We start from the raw sequence: 20,119 nt of genomic DNA, 5'->3' as shown, positions 1-20,119 counted from the left end.
TTAAATATAAAGGCATCCAAATTTATCACATTTTTTAAAAATTGAATCACTGCAAATCTCCTACGTATTTGGCATCCTGTAAAAACATTAAAATAATTCAGGTACAAATTAGATAGTTCCCTTTGTTGCCCTTCCCTTCACTGTTTAGATCTCGCATATTGCAAACAGACCTGTCCCAAAGACAGGCATGTAAACTTGCTACCCTCAGCTGCTCTTCTTTGCAACTTAAATACTATTTAGTTTCACTAGACTTCACCAACTTTGCATAAAGCTGTAATCATCTATTGTGAAACACTTGAGCAATTCAACACAAATCTGGTATCAAAGATAGCTGAGCTTAAAGTGCTTTAATTGAATTTTATAGAAGAGAGCATGTATTTCATTTGGTATTGCTGATTTGTACTTTAAACAGACAAGCTTTCTGTAGGCTTACTGCACTGTGTGCTGTTTGCTCAGTACAGAACAGCATGTAGCTACACAGTCACTTATACAACTAACCTTGTCCATTTCAGATGAATTTTGCAAATAATGTTAAACATCCCGTTAAGTTACCTGAACATGTCTGGAAGTTCTGACTTGTGTGACCAAGTGACTTCAGACCGAGATGCTGTACACCTTTCTTACCGCCTAACTACACAGGGGTGAAGTGTTCCCTCCTTACTCTGCCCAACAGTGGCACCCAGTGGTCAAGTGTTTTCATGAACACTTTGGAAAACGGCTCCTGTTCCAAGTTCCCACTCACTGGATTTCCTAAACACAGCTAGAGTCAGTTTAAATGCACCAGCTGTTTTCACTATTGAGGTTCAAAATGCTACCCACTATTGAAACTGTCTAGAAAGCTGAGACTACCATCGCTGGTGAAGACTAGCCAGAGCTAGGGAAAACGCACAGCATCTGAAATGCTGCACTGAAGGCAGTCAGCCACATCCAAACAGGAGACAAGGTTACTGTCGGGTCAAACACATCCCCCAAATTGTTCTTTGAAAAATAAGTATGCCACCTCAAGCAACGAGATATTTTCTATGTCCATTCCTAAATAGCTACGGACTGTGAAAGGATTCCTGGGCCAGAGGAGATTATTTTGCCCTTGATGATGCAGCTTTGCTTTTCTAAACAACCTAGTAGTCGAGCCAACTTCCAGAAGTGCAATACAGCCCATCAGACAAACAGTCTACACTTGATACAATTTCCCAAGAACCAAAAGCAGCAGTAGGGCCAACAAAGCCCCCAGACATTAAAAGGCACTCAGGAATCTCCATACTAAGTTACTTTTCCATCAGTAGCCAGAAAAGGACGATGCTTCGGATTTTGGGCATTAACTAACAGGAACACATAGAGGCGAGCCCAGATTCAGAGTCCAGGACTAAGCTCTGAAAGATTCAACATTCTTCCCTCTTACACAGAGAAATCGTTTTCAGGTGACTCATATTTATAGTCTCTGTAAATAAGTACTGAGAGGTCAAATGTCAGGATAGCATGTCAGAGAGATAAAGACGACAGGAAAAGCAAGCTATGAAGTGCAGAGAAGGCAGCACGAGCAGAACAAATGCTTCTCTCACTAAACCAAGGCTGAACTGAAAGCATTATCAGAAAAGCTGTGAACCTAAATTTTAGTAAGCTTAAAACACCCCCATATTGTAGCATAAGGGATGGCGAGAAGGGGATTAAACTGACATTGGAATTAGACTGATCAATAGATTAAGATGAGATGAACAAAACTGACTTGTAGCTCTTCACCACTTCCTTACCATGAACTAGTCTGATTTCTAAAAACCACTATCACTTCTAACAAAGATAGAAAATATTCAGCATTACAGTAGTCAACGTTCTTGAAAAAATTTAATAAGACAAATGTCTTCATAATACAGGTAAATTGTACATCATAGATTACATGTTTAAGTGAACTGAATTAGTCTTTTCGTAATTGGACAGTTTCCTCTTTAATTCCATCTTTTGTGACAATGCAAATCTTAAGCGCATCCCCAGTGTACACGTCTCTCTCAGCAGCAGAAATAAAGACATCTTTAACCAGCTGCAAAGCCTTTTCCAGGGTCAGAGGTACATGTTCCACATTTTGCATGTTCTTGAAGCCAATCTAAGAAAAGATGAAAATGCATTTTAAAGGAAGTATGATCCACCTAGCATGAAAGCTGTTTCAGTCTCTGCACTAGAATGAGCAGATTTAACAACTTAAAAAGAAGAAATGGTTGGTCTATTTTAGAAACCCAAAGCTGGCAAAAGTATTCCTCCACACAGTTTATACCTGCATGATCAGAACTTTACCAGTGCTGATACTCTCACAAGAGTAACTAGAAGCAGATCCAGTATACAGCCAGCATAGCTCCTCCCGCTCATTCTGCATATACAAGATCACAATGAACATTCAGATCTGAACCGATCTAATTCTTCAGAAACTTCTCACTGGGTTAGCAGTATCAGAACTGCCCACAAGCCTTTTCCCTTGTCACTTGTAGTTAGGAACATTTCTTAAAAGCAAATATTCCTCAGCGTACCTAGAATTCAAAAATAACAGTCTATATTGGAGCATAACTGGTACTATTAAGTAGTGTATTTTAGCTGATAAACTGAAGTGTCCACTTAAGCATCAGAACAGGAGAAGGAGGGGAAGAGTCACTTACTTCACCTCATAAGCAATAAAAAGCTACTTAACACAACTTTGTTTCTGCAGAAGGTATTTTATTTTCTTCAGTTAATAACGTTCAAAACTAAGTCAAAGCTAAGAACCTGGATTTGTTTAAATAAAAGAAAAAAAAAAAAAAGGAAAGATTCTATTCCTTTCTCAGCTGATAAGAACTAAGAGTGCTTATTGCTTTTTTTACAAAAGTTGTGTTGACATCAGGCTCAATTGACCAAATACCAACTCCAATGTCAGAGAATAAAATGAGTAAAACATGCTTTGGTATTTCTCTCATCCAACAATTACAGCTTCAATTAAATATGAAAATATTCTTCAAGTATTTTTAGACAGATTTAATTAAGTTTCCAGCAGTTTTATGTAAGAACATTCTTAGAAAATCGTGTCTGAGTTTTGTACAAAGCTTAAGACTTTTAAACAAGTCTATGTTAACTGATAAAATGTATTATATACACCTACTAATTCTATCTTCTTAATTTAGTATTATTTCATGCTAAGTAACAGGCATATTTATGTTGTCAGCTAGGGAAAAAAAACCTGCAGAAAAAAAAACCGCAGGAAAAAAACCCAAACGGCTTCTATGGGAAACATAATTCCCCAATTAAAACATTTACCTGTATTTTAAACAGGCAGTCCGCTATTTGTAGCATATTAAAAACCTGAACAGATTCTAAAGAAAACCTTTGATTTCTCCTGAGAAGGTAAAGCCACACAACTTATAAATGTCTGGATTAACAGTCCTACCTGTAATACATTTAAAAATTGTCTCAAAAGCAGTATTCCCCAGAATTAAAGCTACATTAATTTGAATGTCACAAATGTTTACTGAGATAATAAAGGCGGGGGTGGGGTGAACTATTTTACCTGGTTATCAAGCAAGGGTTGCAGCATGGCACTTGCTGATCCACCTGCTTTGAAAGAATCTCTCTGGTATGAGCCCACTGGATCAAAGCTATATACTGCTCCCTTCCCTGGGAGGAAAAAAAAAAAAAAAAAAAAAAAAAAAAAAAAAAAGTATGTAATCACAATCCAGAAAGATTCTGAGTACTAATAAGCATTTACATCAAGAACCAGCTCTCTCCATAAGCAGTCTCTGCAGTACCACAGATCCCAGCAAACTTTTACCAAATAATACTGCAGTATGTTCAGACAATGCTTTGTACAGTATGCTCACTATGGTTGTGGCCTGGTACTATATGCAAGGCTATTTTCAATATTCAAGCTATCACCATGCTCTAACAGACGTTTTCTACAGGCCTTACCACAGAAAAAGTTCTGACGCAGAATAATCAAAGCAGGAGAATGTGCTAGAGTGCAGTGCTGCACAAAGAGCTCTGCTGGTTCTAAAGCTACCATCAAGAGGCAGTTTAGCCATCGTTCTTGAATGATACAGTTCTTGAATTACCTCCAGAGAGCATGCTTGGATGCCTCTGCATCGCCTTCCCGGAACCAGGGATCATGCTCTGGGCTACGTACTTCCCTCTGGAGTCGGGCCAGGTTGTGCAAACCTTGTTAGCTTGCGCCAACATCAGAGATGCAGACACACTGTAGCTCTGAAGCATCAGGGTTTGGTGAGGACACGCTAGACAAAGCTCAGCACCTGGCCAAGCTCAGCCTTTCTGTTCAGACAGGCTGCACCCCATTTAATAAACTGGCCAGTGCACTTGGCAACACAGCACAGGTAGCTGAACAGCCCTGGGAAAGCTAGCAGAGATCCAGAAAGTAACACGAAATCAAAACAAATCAATCTTGCGGGACCCAAATTAAGCCCATGCATGCAAACTGCACTCTGATTCTTATCAATTGCTACAGCACCCTCATAATCTGACATTTACCACTATGCAGGGCAGACTAATCCCTTTCCAGACTCCACATATTGTGGACATGTCTTAGCAAGACTGGGAAAGCAGTATAACTTAATGGTAACACCAAACTGCAGGGAATGGCTGAAATTATCCAAACAAGACCACCTCTGAGCTCCTGCTCAAAGCCAGAGAACACAGCATTTTAGCAACTCAACCAAATCCTTGGACAAGAGCCCAGTAAGTCCTGGAAGGGCTGTACATTGAACTACAGCTTCCATGTAGAAGTCATGATTTTCATTAGAGGTTAGTTAACATTGAAAAATATCTTTGTAGAAACCTGTCTCTGGAGTAAATCTTTGCATTTAATAAACTCTTACCACACTCACAGGCCTGAGTAAAATACACACAATTTTACTGTTAACATCTCCTTTAAAGACACAATTAAGAAATCCAGCAAAACTGTTATAAAGTCTTCCAGTCTAGAGTAAAGTATCAGAGGTAAGCAATGTTAGCAGACTTCTCTTGGCATCAAATAATTCTAACACAGTTTTTAGACTTTCAGACCTTCAGAAATGGAAGATCAATTTAGGAGCGGAAACTAAGAAACAAGTCAGATGCATAATATTCATCTGACCTGTGTAAGTACCATAATGCCTAAAGGCAGGTGTTAGGAATAGGAACATAAACTTTGTTATTCCATCAGTACACCTGAGATGTGAAAGGATAGCTATTCACCCACAGAAATTTAGCCTCTCTTTTTTTTCTTTTTTTTGAAGTCTTACCTTCTTCATCCAGTCCACCAATTATGTTGTAAACATAGTAAGGGAAGAAACGTCGAGAATACAGAATTGTAGACAGCATTGCTGCAATAGCCCCAGTAGTCATGGTCTTGTTATTGGAGTGCTTGTACATCTGCAAGTGGCACAGCATGTTCAAGAAGAAAGTCAAACACTAAATTTTACACTCAATCCCAATTATATTTTCTGTAACCTCACTGCAGAAGAATCTGGTGCTAAGCAAGATTATTAAGTAGCATGATTACTGAAAACACACTGGTCTAAAAGTAAAGCCTTCTTACAAGCCAAAAATTAATACTTCTCCAAAGTTTTGCAAAGAATAGATGTTGCCTCATTAACACTATCCTCTCTAGCTCTTCCATTCTTTACATCTGTGATGTTACACTTAGTAAGAACACAGCATCAATTTCCCCTGCCTGATCTTTCACTAGCCATACAGTTATGATACAAACACTTGAAGAAAAACAGCAAAAATTATATTTAAAACATATCATATTACTGGTCTCAAACGTGATACTGAGAATATAAGTTTCTAAATACAATAAAATAGTTAGCTACCTTTAATCTTGCTTCAATAATTTTAGTAAGGGTAAGGCAGTCACCATGGAAACCACTGCATCCAATGACCGTTTGCTCTGTTCTGTAAAACATAAAATTTTGTTGTGATTTTAGATTTAGTATGAGCTATACCACTTTCTTACACAGTAGATTATTATGAAAACACCAAATGTATTTTCAGTTTCTCTAATGCTACCAAAAACAGTTGTCTAAAATGTAGTAACAGATATTTTATATCTGTATAAAAGGTAACTGCAACCTACACCATGGAGAGGACTCGTTAAGTGAAGGACCATGCATGTGTCTTTCTTCAATCCACTGACTTCCACAGCAAGACAGACAAAAGGAAATTCTTATCTTCTTCATGTGACACTAACTCTAGCTATTACCATTCAGTCTTGCTACACGATCTGTTCTGAGATGGGGAGCCTGTTACATCATATCACTCAGCCGTTTTACTCCATCTGGCCAGAGGAATGCGTTAAGATTGTACAACTATTACGTAACATTTACACTGTAGGTGGTTTTCTGTGTCAGCACAACAGAAGTTAACAGGGCTGCGGATGCATTGTAGAAGGTTAGCTCTTTGCTCGGTTTCAAAATGTTTCATGAACACTAACTACAGAAACACACGTTTGAAATTTAAATTCTAGTAAATTGGTGAGAGTCTACAAACATTCACGCATACTTATAGACTAACACAAAATAGTCATTCAGAAAACAGTTTAAATTGAAATGTTCTCAGCTTGTCATTAGAATTACACAAAGCCGTCGTGCAGTATGCAGATTGTACCACAGCAATTTTCATTTGGACAGTATCAGACAGTCAAAGATATATATAGCAAGGAGTCAGCAGGAGAAACTTAAGTTCATATGATCTTGTGTCATCAACAATAAAAAAATAAAGAAATTGCTTACATAGCTGATGGCAGCCTACTCAGTAAGCACCTGCTACAGTCAAAAGAATGTAAACAATATGTATTTTTAAACCAAGGGAATGCTATCCAGGTGAGTCAAGAAAAGCATAAAATAGGCATAAAAAGTTCCATAACAGAACTACTGACAGGTTTACCTCTCCTAAAACAAACACCTCTTCCAAGTACCAGATCGTTGACTAGAGAGACACAGTACAACCAGCAGCAGTGGGCACGCTTGCGTACCAACACCAGGTGTCCTGACAAAGCAGAACGAGTTACCACAGGATTAAGTTTTGCTACAGTTAAGACAAAAGTTCTTCTGATTATCCAGCCAAAAAACTGACCTAGCTTACATTAAGCCTTGTATCATGCTAAAAATGTTCTGTTATCAGCTAACTTCAAGAACATGCAACCAGAAATCTGGCTGTATTTACAACATCACATCACATCTTGCATTACAGCAAGAGTCACCATGACTCCAAAATCAATTTTGTTACTATACTTTTTTCTGAGAATTCTGCTTAAAGAAAGTGATAGGTATTCCAGGCAGGTGACATGCTCAGCAATACAAAAGACCTTTCATCTGTTTCAATTCTTACAAGATCTGGACTTACAGTTTGTAGCATTTTGGACTGTCCCGGCAGTGAATTGCATAACCTTCACTCAGTCGTGTGTCAGAGGCAACGATAGAAAAGTCTTCTCCAGCAATCGCCAACACAGTGCTTAAAGAAGAGTATTCACACAATCATGACTTCTAGCACAAATATTTTCGTAGGCAACAGAACAACAGACTAGACAGTAGTTCTATATCCAGACTCAGGTTTTGTCAAACACCTTTATTCTTTGCTACGTTTCCGACTGTGCACATCCCTACAAGTGACTCAAGATTGGAAGAAGAAGATCCTAGACATGCTGAAGAAAATATACATACGTGATTCTCTACTTTGACTAAAAAACGTACGGAAACTTGGTAAAACAGAGTTTCTATGCAATGCAAGAAGCAGACTCAATGGCTTAGCAATTTTGGATGCCTGCTAATTAAAGATTCACGCTCCTAAAACAGTTTGGATCTCCAAGCAAAATCACTCTAGCCCAGTACTAAGCATCAGTATCGTTACACTTAAATTATCATCACCTTTTAAATCTGATCTTATCCTATGTTATTTACTTCCAAATAACTAGTTTTGTGATTGCCACACATGTGCTACCATTAAGTAACAAACAGATATCATTTCAAAAGCAGTTAGGCCTTATAAAAAACCAAACCAAAACAAACAAAAAAAACCTCTAAATAACACTATCCTGGCCAGATCCTGTCACCAACTCAGAGCAGGTGTCTGTAAAACAACACCTACCTTTAACAGTCATGACAAAGTAGCTTTCAACCCAGTTCCAGGTTTAAAAGCTGGTAATACGACCATTACGTGGGTTTTCTGAGCCACTATAAACAAACAGCCCCGCGGGGCACGGAAGGTGCTTATTTTGACCCGCAAAAATTCAGGGAGCCCGAGCGTGCCAAAACCCACACGGACACACACCACCTCCCCGAAGAGCTGCAAGCACCCGTGGGACGCTCAGCCCAGGGCAAGGCCGAGCCCAGCTCTCCCCCGCGCTGTCCGCCTTTCTCTACAAAAAGGCGCTCGCAAGGGAGACAAACGCTCACAGAGAGCCGGGGGGAGGCAAAAGGAAGGCGAGGAAGACCCAGCCCTACCGCCGCTCTCCTCAGGACCCCCTCCTGCGGGAAGAGGGTGCCTCATCCCGCCCCACCCCCTGTCTGCCCTCCTCACCCTCCGTTAAAGGTGTAGGGCGAGAAGCGGTGCTGCACGGGCGCGCCGAGCTCGTAGCCCATCTCAGGCCTGAAGTCCGCGTAACCAGCAGTGGACAACATCCCGGCGACCCAACTCAGTGCTGTCTCACGGCAAAATGGCGGCCCCGGAGCCGGAAGTTGCGATTCACCGCTCTAGGAAGGCAGCGGCCCGCTCCTCTCGACTGCTCTGGAGGACGTCGAGCCTGGCGCTGCCGGCTGGTTTCCCCGCTTTCACCGGCCCCCGCCCCTGCCAGCGGCCGGGCTGTGAGCCTGTCCTCCCCCTCAGGGCCTTTCCCAGCCTGGGCTTAGCGGCGTGTGTCCCCCAACCCGAGGCGCAGCACCGGCAGCCGTTCTTTCCCGGTCCGAGCGCGGTCAGCCCCCGCCTTCTGAGCGCCTGGTCATGGAAGCCAGCGGTGAGGTGATCAAAGAGCCCCTTGTGTTTGTGGAGATGGGAAGCCGGGCGGCTCCTGCTCTGGAAAAGGAGATGGGGGGGGCACCTTGAGCAAGGCTGTGGCGAGGAAGGGTCAGGAAGCACACGCGGTCCTTGAGGTGGGTCAGGGGGTGCGGTTTGTACAGCGAGAAAACGGGGAACGACGTTCACAGCCGCAGGAGCCACGCGTGCCAACGCCGAGCACTGCTGGGGAAACAACGGCCCCGCTCCCCGCCCGCCCCCGCTCTCTTGGGGCCGCCGGCACCTCGACCCCAACCCCGACCTCCTCCTCCGCCCTCACTCAAGATGGCGGTGGGGAGAGGCGGTGCGGGTCGCGCGGCGGAAGTGACGCACTCGGGACGCGCCGACGGCGCGGGGCGCGGGGCGCAGCTTTGCTACGGCGGGCGCCGTGCGGCGGCGGGGCGGCGGTGGCGGCAGGTACCGTGAGCGCCGCGCCCGCCTTCCCCCTTCACCACCAGCCCCCTCCCGCTTCTCCGCGGGGCCGCTGCAGCCTCCGCTGCCCGGCGAGGGATCGACGGGTGCTCAGGGCCAGGCGGGGCCGGTCCGGGCCTGGAGGGCGGGGGCGGGGCCGGGGCCGGGGCCGGGCTCGCTCTTTACCTCCCCGCCGGCGGCGGGGAAAGCGGGGAAGGGCTCCCTCAGGGGAGGTGAGGGGGGGAGAAAATGGCGCCCCCCCCCCCCCCCCCAACCCACTTCCTCGCGGGGCTGCGGCGCGTCCCGGGGGCGATCGGCGGTGGTTGGTGCCGTTGGCGGGCCGGCAGCGGTGGGACTGCAGCGGGCAGCGCCTTCCTCGTGTGAGGGAGGGCGGGGGGGGGGGGGTCGTGGCGGGGGCGGCTGGGCGCTGCTGGGGCCGGTCTTGGGGCGGGTGGGAGGCCCGGACGGCGCGGAGAAGCCGGGCAGGCGGGGGGGGAGGGGGGAGGGGGTCGCCTTATGCCGCCGAAACGGGCTGTGGGTGTGAGGGGGGAGATCCTGCAAGGGGGCTTGTGGGGGTGGGGGCGTCGGGGCCTTCTCCAGGGTGTCTCTTGCCTCTAGACTCATGTTCCCTCGACAGAAAGGTTGCCCAGCGTCAGTAGTGGAGATGCGAGCAAGGCACGGCTAGGCGGTTACAAGATGGAACTCTGCGTAGGTGTTGTCCTAAGTGCGGGTTCTGGCCTGCCTGGGATCTAGACTTCTTGCTAAACAGCTGGGCTGTCCAGGATTTAGTTGACTTTATTTCTTCTAAGGTCATGTTTAGGTTTCTGATTTACCCCTGTCTCTGGGCTGTAAAACCCGGATGCTGTGTTTGATACCTTCATTGAGGGTAAAGGTGATCGTGTCGTATGGTCATGGGGAAAAAAAAAAGCATACCTTTTCAGGTGCAGTGTAAATATTAATGTAATTCTGAACTCTCACACCTTAAAAAAAAAAAAAAAAAAAGGCTGAATAGGCTTTCTTCAAATTTTGAGGTGGTCTACCTCTGGCCTAAAAATGACCTTGAATATTTCTGGGCAATAGGTGTCTAGTTAGGAAAACTATAAATTAATGGAAGAATATTTGATATCAATGCATAACATTTAAATTCTCCACTTGTCATTTATCTCCATAACACAGCAGCAGTGGTATAGTTTTAAAAAAATATTAAGAAATCATGCATACATTTAACTTGTGTACCTGAAATTGGCTTTCACGTATTTCTTTTTTTCTCATAAAGTGCATGTCTTTTTTTTTAAATCTCTTGGTGCTTTATTTTATGGATGTGAATGGAAGAGGGTTTCCTAGCTCAGATTTGACCAGTGATACTTCTCCCATAGAAGAAAAAATATTTTGGGAAGCCCGAGCCTTAAATTGCCAGGAAGAGACTTAGAAGCAATATGTCAGTAAGCTTGTTGGTTAGTAGTTAGGAGAATTAAATTCTAAAAAAACAGTGCTTTTCCAGCTAAAGCAAAGCTTGGAGTAGAATGAGCATTAACAGCTTGAGTTGTTTGTGCAGGAGGGTTCAGTTAGACAGAGGCCTGCTCATGTGAGTCAGGTTACCTGCCAGGGAATTCAGCAGAAGCAGACTGCAAAGTTTCTGTAGTGTGCCTGAAAAAGGTTATTTTTATGGATTGTGCGCGTGTGTGTGCGTGTGTGTGAATGTTCTTATATGTATTGGTATGTGGGTGTCTCTTATCTAACTCGGGAGCTGATAGGTTTGCTCTTGGTTTTGTGTGTAGGTAGTATTCTCAGGATGCTACTTTTTCTCTTTTCAGGCTTTGATTAGTATTTTAGACTCATAATACACATTTCTCCGGAGCTGATGTTTTCCTAACCTTTCAGCTTGGCTTAAAAAGCTACTTTGCTGGAATGTTTTAAAGGGTTAAAAACCCTCTAGGATTTGAAGCTAATTTAAATTAATCGAAGGAAATACTTCTGGCCTCACCAAAGAAATAACTGGAATCATGGATCAGAACAACAGCTTGCCACCCTATGCTCAAGGCTTAGCCTCCCCTCAGGTAAAAACAAATGATTTGATACGCAACTACGATCTGAATTTCTTTGTGAAAGTGTTTTCCGTTTCTTGCATGTAACTTCAGGATTTTGTTTGCAGATCTGAAAAATTCTGCTGGGTATTGAATAATACTAGTATAAAGCAGAATTTTAAAACCACCAGTTTGTATATCCAGAGGTATAAGAAACTTGCATATATATGGGTTTCCTTCAAGTCGAAACATGACTGACAAGTTGGAAATATTAATTTAATTTTGGTGGTTGCCCTTTAACATACATAATGGACAGTCGCTGTGCTATGAATGCATTTGGTACGATGGGCACAGTCTTTGTTCAAACAATTGCAAATTAAGTTGTGGGTCAAAGTTGAGACATGCTTGCAAGGTAGCCTGAGAAGCATGTCAGCATCACTGGCTGGAGACGAACAATGCTAGAACTGACATCTCTAGAGCAATACTTTATTCTCTAGACGAACTGCATTTCCAAGGGCTTTCTGTTTTTAGCGAGTTACTACTATATGCCTTAGGTTTGGTATGATCGATTTATTTTGATTTATTTTTAGACTCCTCCTGAAAACTTTTTCTCTTAAAACCAAAATGGAGTCAACAGGATCTGTGGTTTCTGTTTCATGCTTTCTTCTGTAGGGTGCAATGACTCCAGGAATTCCAATTTTTAGCCCAATGATGCCATATGGCACAGGACTGACACCACAGCCTGTCCAGAGCACCAACAGTCTGTCCATCCTAGAGGAACAGCAGCGGCAGCAGCAGCAGCAACAAGCAGCGCAGCAATCTACATCACAGCAAGCGACACAGGGAACATCTGGTCAAACTCCCCAGCTCTTCCACTCACAGACTCTTACCACAGCCCCTTTACCGGGAACCACACCTCTGTACCCCTCTCCAATGACTCCGATGACTCCAATAACTCCTGCAACGCCGGCGTCCGAGAGCTCTGGGATAGTGCCACAGCTACAGTGAGTGTCCCATGTGTTAGTGCAGCATGTCCTTTCTCAGATAGCCCTTTAAAGACTTAGGACCAAAGCCACATAAAGAATTGGGTACTGCATTTTGGTGGGAAGGGAAGTCCTGAGAATTTATGAGTCTCCTCTAGCAATGAGTCATTTTTGCTTTTATTTTTAGCTTAGCTTCATTACTAAACCACTTAGTAATATAAACAGTTTCTTAGCGATTTGTCAACCATACATCTTTCAGGCATACCGGTGGAGGATGTTATATATGTCTTTATTTATCACCATTGTAACTTTTAACTCTATGCACTTTGGGAGTTCATCATGCTTTCACTATAAAGTAGTCTGGGTTGATAATCTGGTGTTTCAAAATACGTATACCTGGAAACATATTGTCATTTGTAATTTGCTGGATACTTGTGTCCTGTTCACAGAAAAGCAAACAGCTCCACTTCACTGTGCGTAGAACTTTGTTAGTGAGATATTAAAGCAGAATATGGGAACTATCACAGCTGAAAGGGAATTAATAGGGTAGAGAGAAAGAAACTAGTTGCTAGTCTAGGAGCTAGAGCTAAGTTGTACTAAATATTCCATGTTCCTGTTTCTAGTTCATGGCTACAGCTGAGTTTGTAATAAGGGAAGAAAACTTAGGACTAGTTCTAGGTTTAGGTATGAAAGTATTTTCACTAAACTTTAGTTTTACAGAGACTTTTACAGCAATTTATGGAAGGCCCAAAGAGAAATGGTTGATAATGTGAATTTTGCACTGAGTGTTCCTTGTATTTCTTTCTTTCCCCATTGAGGACCTTTAGATTTCAGGGTTTTCCCAGAAAACAAGTTTCCAAGGAAATTTCGCATCTAGGAACTTTTCTTAAACTTTCTAGAGACCTGCTATCCTATCGCCTGGCAGTGGGTTTGCCTCCTGAGTCATTCCCACTTAGTCCTGCATCTCTTCTTCCTCCTTGAAGGGCATACCAAGGAAAATTTCAGGTGGTACTATTAGTACCTCATTTTCTCCTGTTTCCAGCAGCTTCCCTGATCATGGTGGGGGCTCTCAGCATCAAGAATTTTTCCTGCCAAACTGAAATAAAGATTCTTCTCATGAGACACTTTTCATAATAGCTGGCAGATAAGGAGAAATCAGCAATCACGCCTTAGGAGCTACTGCCCTACAAAAGGAGGTTCCTGAGCCAAAACACTGCTCAGTGCTCATGTCAGTAGGAAAGATGTCATTCAGACTCACTTGGAGAAACAACTTAAAATAAAATAAAATATAAAAAAAAAATTAATCAAGCTTGGTTAAAAAAATGAGGAAGACACATGAATTCTTTATTGTCTTTTTAATGTATTTCTCTGAACTGTCTTCAGGAATATTGTGTCCACGGTGAATCTTGGCTGCAAACTTGACCTAAAAACTATTGCGCTTCGTGCCCGAAATGCTGAATATAATCCCAAGGTAAGAGAAATGTATCAGAGTTCATCCTATAACGGATCTGTCAAAGGCACAGGCTGTGGATATCATTTGCTGTAGTAGATTGAAAAACCTTCCTGCTATAGATGCAGTTTTATACTATAGTTAAAAAAGAAATCTTTAATAAACCTAAAACATTCTGTCAAATTAGTAAAAAGCATTTTTATATTGATGTAGCTGTGTTTTACACCAGGTTGTAATTTGGTAGATTTAGAAAGAACACAGCACATTTAGGAAGAACCTAACCAACAGTGTAATACACTGGCCAAGTTTTTTGTTGTAGAGCTGGCCTCTGCTGCTATTCATGTGGGCATGTTTGTTCGTAGTGCTCGGAAAGTTCCTTTTTCATATTACTGTGAAATGTCTGATGATGAGGTCTTGTCCCCTATCTCCCAACAAGGAGAAAGGAAGGAAGAGTTCAACTCCTGGGCTCCTGCCAGAGCCATAGTTGTTCTGTATACACTGTGGCTTCCTCAGCCTGGCTGTTCCCTTGGAATTCTTGGGGTCGCAGTGCAGTCACTCATTTCTTACAGTCTCGCTTCCCCTCTGAGCTCTGTTCCTTTATGTTGTCCCCCAGTACTCCTGCCATCTCCTTGCTCCTGGTGGCTAGGTTTGGTGGAACAGCAAAGTGAAAATGATTTTTTTTTTTGCATGTTAACTTCTAAGTTGCCTGCTGCTTCTAAATAGCAGTCTGTTAAACTGCGGGATTTTTGTTTAGCTCGGGAAACTTGGAACAACAGCAGAGGACCCGGAGTGTTGAATCAAGAAAATGATGTTGCTTCATTTTTCTTTCGGGTGGCTCCTCTTAGAAATGTTGTCTTTGCAACCACAGTAGTTGGACACAATTTCTAATAAAAGTTTAGATGTTGTGTAGTTGAATTGACTCGCCTTGGGAAGGCTTCAGTTTTCCTGGGATGTGGTTTTTTTGTTTTAGTATTTGGGATTTTGCTGCAGTTTACCTGAACTCTGCTCTCAAAGATTAAAGCAAGCATGCAGACATATGTGATAAATAACTGTTACTGTAAGTTTACATCAGTGATGCTGTTACGTAATTGCATGTGAGTAAGATATTGGTGCAGCAAAAATCTGAGCATGCCATGGCAACTTTTAAGGTAGGGGTAGGTGGCTGTGTAAAACTTGTAGGCTAGAATAATCAATATGAAATGCTGTTTTCCACAGCAGAGAGAAAGAAGGGTTACATAACACACTCCTGACTTTTAGTCAGTACATTCATCTATCAAAGAAAGATGTTGCTTGGCTGTATTATTTAAGCCATATTTTGACAAACGTGCTGTTGGGTAACCCACGCTACCGCCTCGGTTATGTCAGCAGAACGCTTTATGGGACTGCATGGGGAGCTGGTCCAAGTTAAATACAACAGGCAAACAGAGGTTTGTGTGTGCGTGCCCACATCAGTTTCTACAATCTCTTGCTTCAAAGAGTTTAAGAATATTTGGAAACACAGGCAGAGATGTTACAGTACTTAGAATAAAAAGCTAGAGCCAACCGGGCTGCTGTGTTCTACTGCGGTAGTTGAGGCGACTGCTGTTTACACAGAACTTTGATCTCCAGCTTTCTGTTTGCTGGTATTCTAACACTGTTCAGTTTTTTAAGATGCAGAAACAAAACCGATGATAACATATTTGCAGATAGATAATCTTCCATCTTGCTTAAAACAAATTTCAAGACGTGTGGAGGAAATTTTTTATTTAAGATTGTCTCTATTGCTGTGTTGCAAATGTTAGCGTTATTTATATGTTGTATATACAGTAATGAGAGATGAGCTTAGTAAAATAGGAATGCAATGGTAACTATCCTTCTGCCTGACTGTACCTCACACTGTGTGTGTTTGAAGCTACTTACAATTCAAGCATTTCAAAGTCAATTTTGAGTGATCCATTAAGTATGTTTGAACTTAGTATTTCTTTGCAATACAGTGTAACTTGCTACTTAGATTATGCAGATTTGGTTTTAACGTAACGATTACAGCAATGCATCACTAATGGTCACAACATTCACATTTCAGCGTTTTGCTGCTGTTATTATGAGAATAAGAGAGCCACGTACTACTGCACTTATATTCAGCTCTGGAAAAATGGTGTGCACAGGAGCGAAAAGGTATGTTTAGGCGTTACAAGCAAACTAATTCAGGCTGTCTTTTCTCTTGCACCATGATGTTTTGGAAGTGTGATTATTTGTATACAGTATCCGTATATATATGACAAAGTTGTACAGGTACAACTAAGCTTGCTTCCCAATTATTTCAAATAGACTTAATAGATGTTTCTACACAAAATGTCCTTTCATGACTGAAAGGACTTCCCTACGAAAGGGGAAATGGTAGTTCTGTTTCTGAAGCTCTTTCATAGCTGATAAATCAGTCTGATAAACTGGTTTGCGGAGGTTATTATATTCACTTTTTTGGCTTTGCAGTTATCTTTTTTTTTTTCCCTAATAATTTAAAAATTTCAATGACCATGCACTGGAACTGCTTAAACTGTAGGGGTGGTGGCAGAGGAAGAGCGATTTTATATTTGAATAGTTTCATTCATCACAGGCCAAGAGCTCCAAGTCTCTGGTCCCCATAGTCTGATCTGTTCTTAACATGATCATTGAAGCATAAGAACTGAAAACTAAACATCAGCTTAACTCCAGTGAGCAGGAGAGAAATTCTGCTCTGAAGAAGTCTGTCAGGAATCCAGAAGGAATAAGCTAATGAGCCGAGATGAATGAATAGAGCTGTACAGGAAACGCTTTCTCTGCCTGATGACGCTTGAAGTTCAAGTTGTCTTACTCTGTGTCAGGAGCAACCAGATTCTCCGCTGTTTACAAAGCTGAAGGAAACCGAATTGTGCAACAGCGTGTAAAGCCGTGCAGTTGTGTTAAACCCAGGTTTGAATGCCTGGGCTGAATCAAGCAGAGAATTTTGGCAGTGTACAGATTTTTATAGAAATATGCATCTTCTAGCAGTAGTAGTTAGAAGTTGTTCTACACTGAAAACTTAAGTAACAGTTTTTACATCCCATTAGAGGGACTCGGGTCAATATTTTAAGAGCGTGAAATATGTGGATTTATAATTTACTAGTTTCTGCCTCACGAACAGTGGGTACAACATTAACGGTGTTCAGGATCCTACTGCCAATATTAGCATGCAAACCAGTGCTAGTTGTTAATTTTGGATGTAAAAATTTTGCATGTGACCTTCCCCTCCCCTCAACACAGACACTTTTTTCCCAGTTACATATTTGTGGTTTAATGCTATTTGCTTCAAGTAATACTTAATGAAGGAAATAATACGAGTATCCTTTTCTCACTTCAGTGAGGAGCAATCCAGACTGGCAGCAAGGAAGTATGCAAGAGTTGTTCAGAAACTGGGTTTTCCAGCAAAATTTTTGGATTTTAAAATTCAGAACATGGTGGGCAGCTGTGATGTGAAATTTCCCATCAGATTAGAAGGACTGGTACTCACACACCAGCAGTTCAGCAGGTAAAAAAAGGCTTGCTTATGTTTCATTCTTGCTGCATATAGACTAGCTTGGAGAGTGACATCCCTCTAGATTATTCCCTTGCACCAGAGGGAAAACCTGCATCTTTGTTCCCATTGCTGTGCTGCCTCGGGTGTAACTGAGGTTGCCCAATATGAACCCATCAGAATGATCTTCTCTGCTACCCTCTCCAAGTTTCAGCGAAGCCTACATCTGCTCTGCCCATTCCAGCAGTCCTGCAGATGAAAGCCTGGAACGTGTGTCTGCAACCACATTTAAACTGTCACTCTCTTCTCTTACAGCTATGAGCCAGAATTGTTTCCTGGCTTAATCTACAGAATGATCAAGCCAAGAATTGTTCTGCTTATTTTTGTTTCTGGAAAAGTGGTTTTAACTGGTAAGTGAAGACAGTATCTTACTCCAACAGGTTAGATTTAGACTGCATTACAGAGAACACACAATGATACCAGAGGTATGTAAACTGCTAGGTACTTTCCTTTGGAGGTGACAGTACTGAGAAAGAAGAGATAGTACAGTATTCTGTGGATGAGAATGCACACCAAAGGTTGGGCTAAATCCATGCAAGCAATGATCATGAATCCTAATCAAGTATGCAGGTGCCCAAAAAGCTGTAAGAGTGCAGGTAGTGTTTGTGCGTGACTGAGCTAACTGTTCTTTTGACAGCTTCTCCTTTGATACAGCAGCTGAAGAAGGGGAGATACCCGAGCTGTATGACCTCCTCAACCTTAGGCACTCCACCTACGCCCTTCCTTTTCCCCTCGTGCTGTCTTCACTATGGAGGAAAAAACCCACAAGACTCACAGACAAAAGAGCAAGCATGTCCCTGCAGTATGGCAAGCGGCTCTCCGTTGCCAGACCTTGCTCCCCAAGATGTTCACACTCAAAAAAAGCCACCAGTTAGGATTTTCTGCAGAAATGTCCTATGGGGCTGTGCTTTGTAGTTGGGTCTCCTGCAGAAATCATGTAGGGAAAAAATCCTATTTGCAAGTATAGCATAAGCACGAAGATGCTAGTAGAAGTTTTACCAGTTAGCAAAATAAACAGTAAGAAGGCTGACAATGTATGCTCTATATGAAATGTGTATTTAAAAAAAAAAAAAAAAGAGATCGTAAAAATAGGGATTTATGGATATGCATAGGTTTTGTATAGAGTCACATTCAAATAAACATTCTAAAAGCTAAAATTATGTATTTGGCAAAAGGTACAAACTAATTTAATTCCCTCTCTTTTTCTAGGTGCTAAAGTACGAGCAGAAATCTACGAAGCATTTGAAAACATCTATCCTATTTTAAAGGGATTCAGAAAGACAACGTAACAGTTTCTACATCTTTCAGAGAAATCAGGGGTGTATTTTAAAAAGTATTGCGTATGGCACAGCAGTAACAAGAGATGGACTTCCAGTGAAACTACAACACCAGGACTTGGACTATTTCCCAGTTAGTGCCTACTTCCCTGATGCTCAAGGGGAACTGTATTCTTGATTATGTCTACTGAGTTACTGTGAGTTGCTTTACTGGGCTGTTCCTGGAGCAGTCCCTCCAAGTTTTATTTATATTCTAGCTTTTAAATAGTTTTAATGCCAGTTCTAATAGAAAATCCGTAAGTTGGTTTAAAAAACAAATGCAACGGTGTCACTCAGTGTATAAACCACTTAAATTGCCATGTATATATGTTTTAACTTCCTTCCATAAGACCATGATTTTTATAATTTTCAGAACTTAAGCTTTTAGATTTTTTCAATTTTAAATTTCTTTGGTGCCAGACACATTCCCTCTTTCCAGTATTAAGCAAGACAGAATAAATTTATTAATGAAAATGGCTCACTGTACATATATATATAATATATACCTTCCTTCTCTTTCCTCCTTAAGCTCCACATGTACAATAAACCCTGTTTATACAATTACGGGAACTGTCTTAATGAATTTTAAGATGACCCAGCTGGTAGAGGAAAATACATTGAGAACTTGTTTTTAATTTAATCTGGACTTTTTCAATAGCACATGCACTACTGTAAGTGACTTGTCATTTTGAGAGAATCTTAACAACACTCTGGCTTGCTTACCAGCAGTCATATCCTTGGCAACATCTAGCTTGAATATTTCTAGTATGTTAAAGCAAAAGAGATGACTGGTTCAAGAAGTTTGTGTTCAAGTATGTGTTGCCTTATGTTCAACAGATGGGATTTATGCAAGTCTTAAATAGCTACACTTGACTGAATTGGAACAAAGATCCCTGCTTAGCTTCTAGAATTTCTTTAAATTACTACTTTTGTATTTTACCAACTATGACAGTCTCACTATATTAGTGTTCCTGTAAAATGTCAAAGCCCTTCCGACTAGAGTCAGTATGTACATAATCTTCTCTCTGAACTGTGCTTGAAGCTTAATGGGCTGAGAACTAAAAATAAACTTTTTTTTTCTCCAGTAAGTTTCCAGTAATAGTAACCTCCTTTCTATGACTTGCACGTTCTTTCAAACAGCTTTTATCTAAAACTAACCCAAATGTAACCATGGTCTCTTTATTTACCAAGTTGGTGTTTCATTCCAGACAAAATGAAGCTTTGGCTGGCTTTGCTACTGCTCCATTTGCAAATCCTGAGTGACCTTAATCCTTAGTTCTTAGTGTTCTCTACTCCCCCCATAGGGGCATACACCAGTGTTTCTCCCGGTGTTTTAATAATTGGTTTCATGGATCTTATCAGAAAACTGCTGTTCA

The 20,119-nt window shown here is 41.8% G+C and overlaps 2 protein-coding genes across 5 annotated transcripts; one reads left to right on the top strand and one right to left on the bottom strand.

The window, feature by feature from the left end:
* Window positions 1–1,820: 1,820 nt before the first annotated feature.
* PSMB1 (proteasome 20S subunit beta 1) lies at window positions 1,821–8,813 on the bottom strand. Its single transcript, XM_069800799.1, has 6 exons — window positions 8,521–8,813; window positions 7,348–7,455; window positions 5,817–5,898; window positions 5,244–5,373; window positions 3,521–3,627; window positions 1,821–2,095 (listed from the first exon to the last, which is right to left on the bottom strand). The coding sequence occupies exons 1-6, from the start codon at window positions 8,619–8,621 to the stop codon at window positions 1,910–1,912; spliced, it is 714 nt and encodes a 237-aa protein (XP_069656900.1). The 5' UTR covers window positions 8,622–8,813; the 3' UTR covers window positions 1,821–1,909.
* TBP (TATA-box binding protein) lies at window positions 8,813–19,831 on the top strand. 4 transcript variants are annotated; one of them, XM_069800792.1, is made up of 8 exons: window positions 8,813–8,953; window positions 11,217–11,459; window positions 12,099–12,430; window positions 13,793–13,880; window positions 15,922–16,013; window positions 17,215–17,382; window positions 17,683–17,777; window positions 18,637–19,831. In XM_069800792.1, the coding sequence occupies exons 2-8, from the start codon at window positions 11,406–11,408 to the stop codon at window positions 18,714–18,716; spliced, it is 909 nt and encodes a 302-aa protein (XP_069656893.1). In that variant the 5' UTR covers window positions 8,813–8,953; window positions 11,217–11,405; the 3' UTR covers window positions 18,717–19,831. The 4 variants fall into 4 exon arrangements, with proteins under 4 accessions (XP_069656893.1, XP_069656896.1, XP_069656898.1 ...); XM_069800795.1 differs by having other exon boundaries at window positions 8,838–8,958; XM_069800797.1 differs by lacking the exon at window positions 8,813–8,953 and adding an exon at window positions 9,677–9,782.
* The last annotated feature ends 288 nt before the right edge of the window (window positions 19,832–20,119 follow it).

The sequence above is a fragment of the Haliaeetus albicilla genome, chromosome 13 (assembly GCF_947461875.1).
Source record: "Haliaeetus albicilla chromosome 13, bHalAlb1.1, whole genome shotgun sequence".
Taxonomy (NCBI): domain Eukaryota; kingdom Metazoa; phylum Chordata; class Aves; order Accipitriformes; family Accipitridae; genus Haliaeetus; species Haliaeetus albicilla.
The sequence above is the reverse complement of the archived record's forward strand: the minus strand, read 5'-3'. Positions and strand labels throughout refer to the sequence as shown.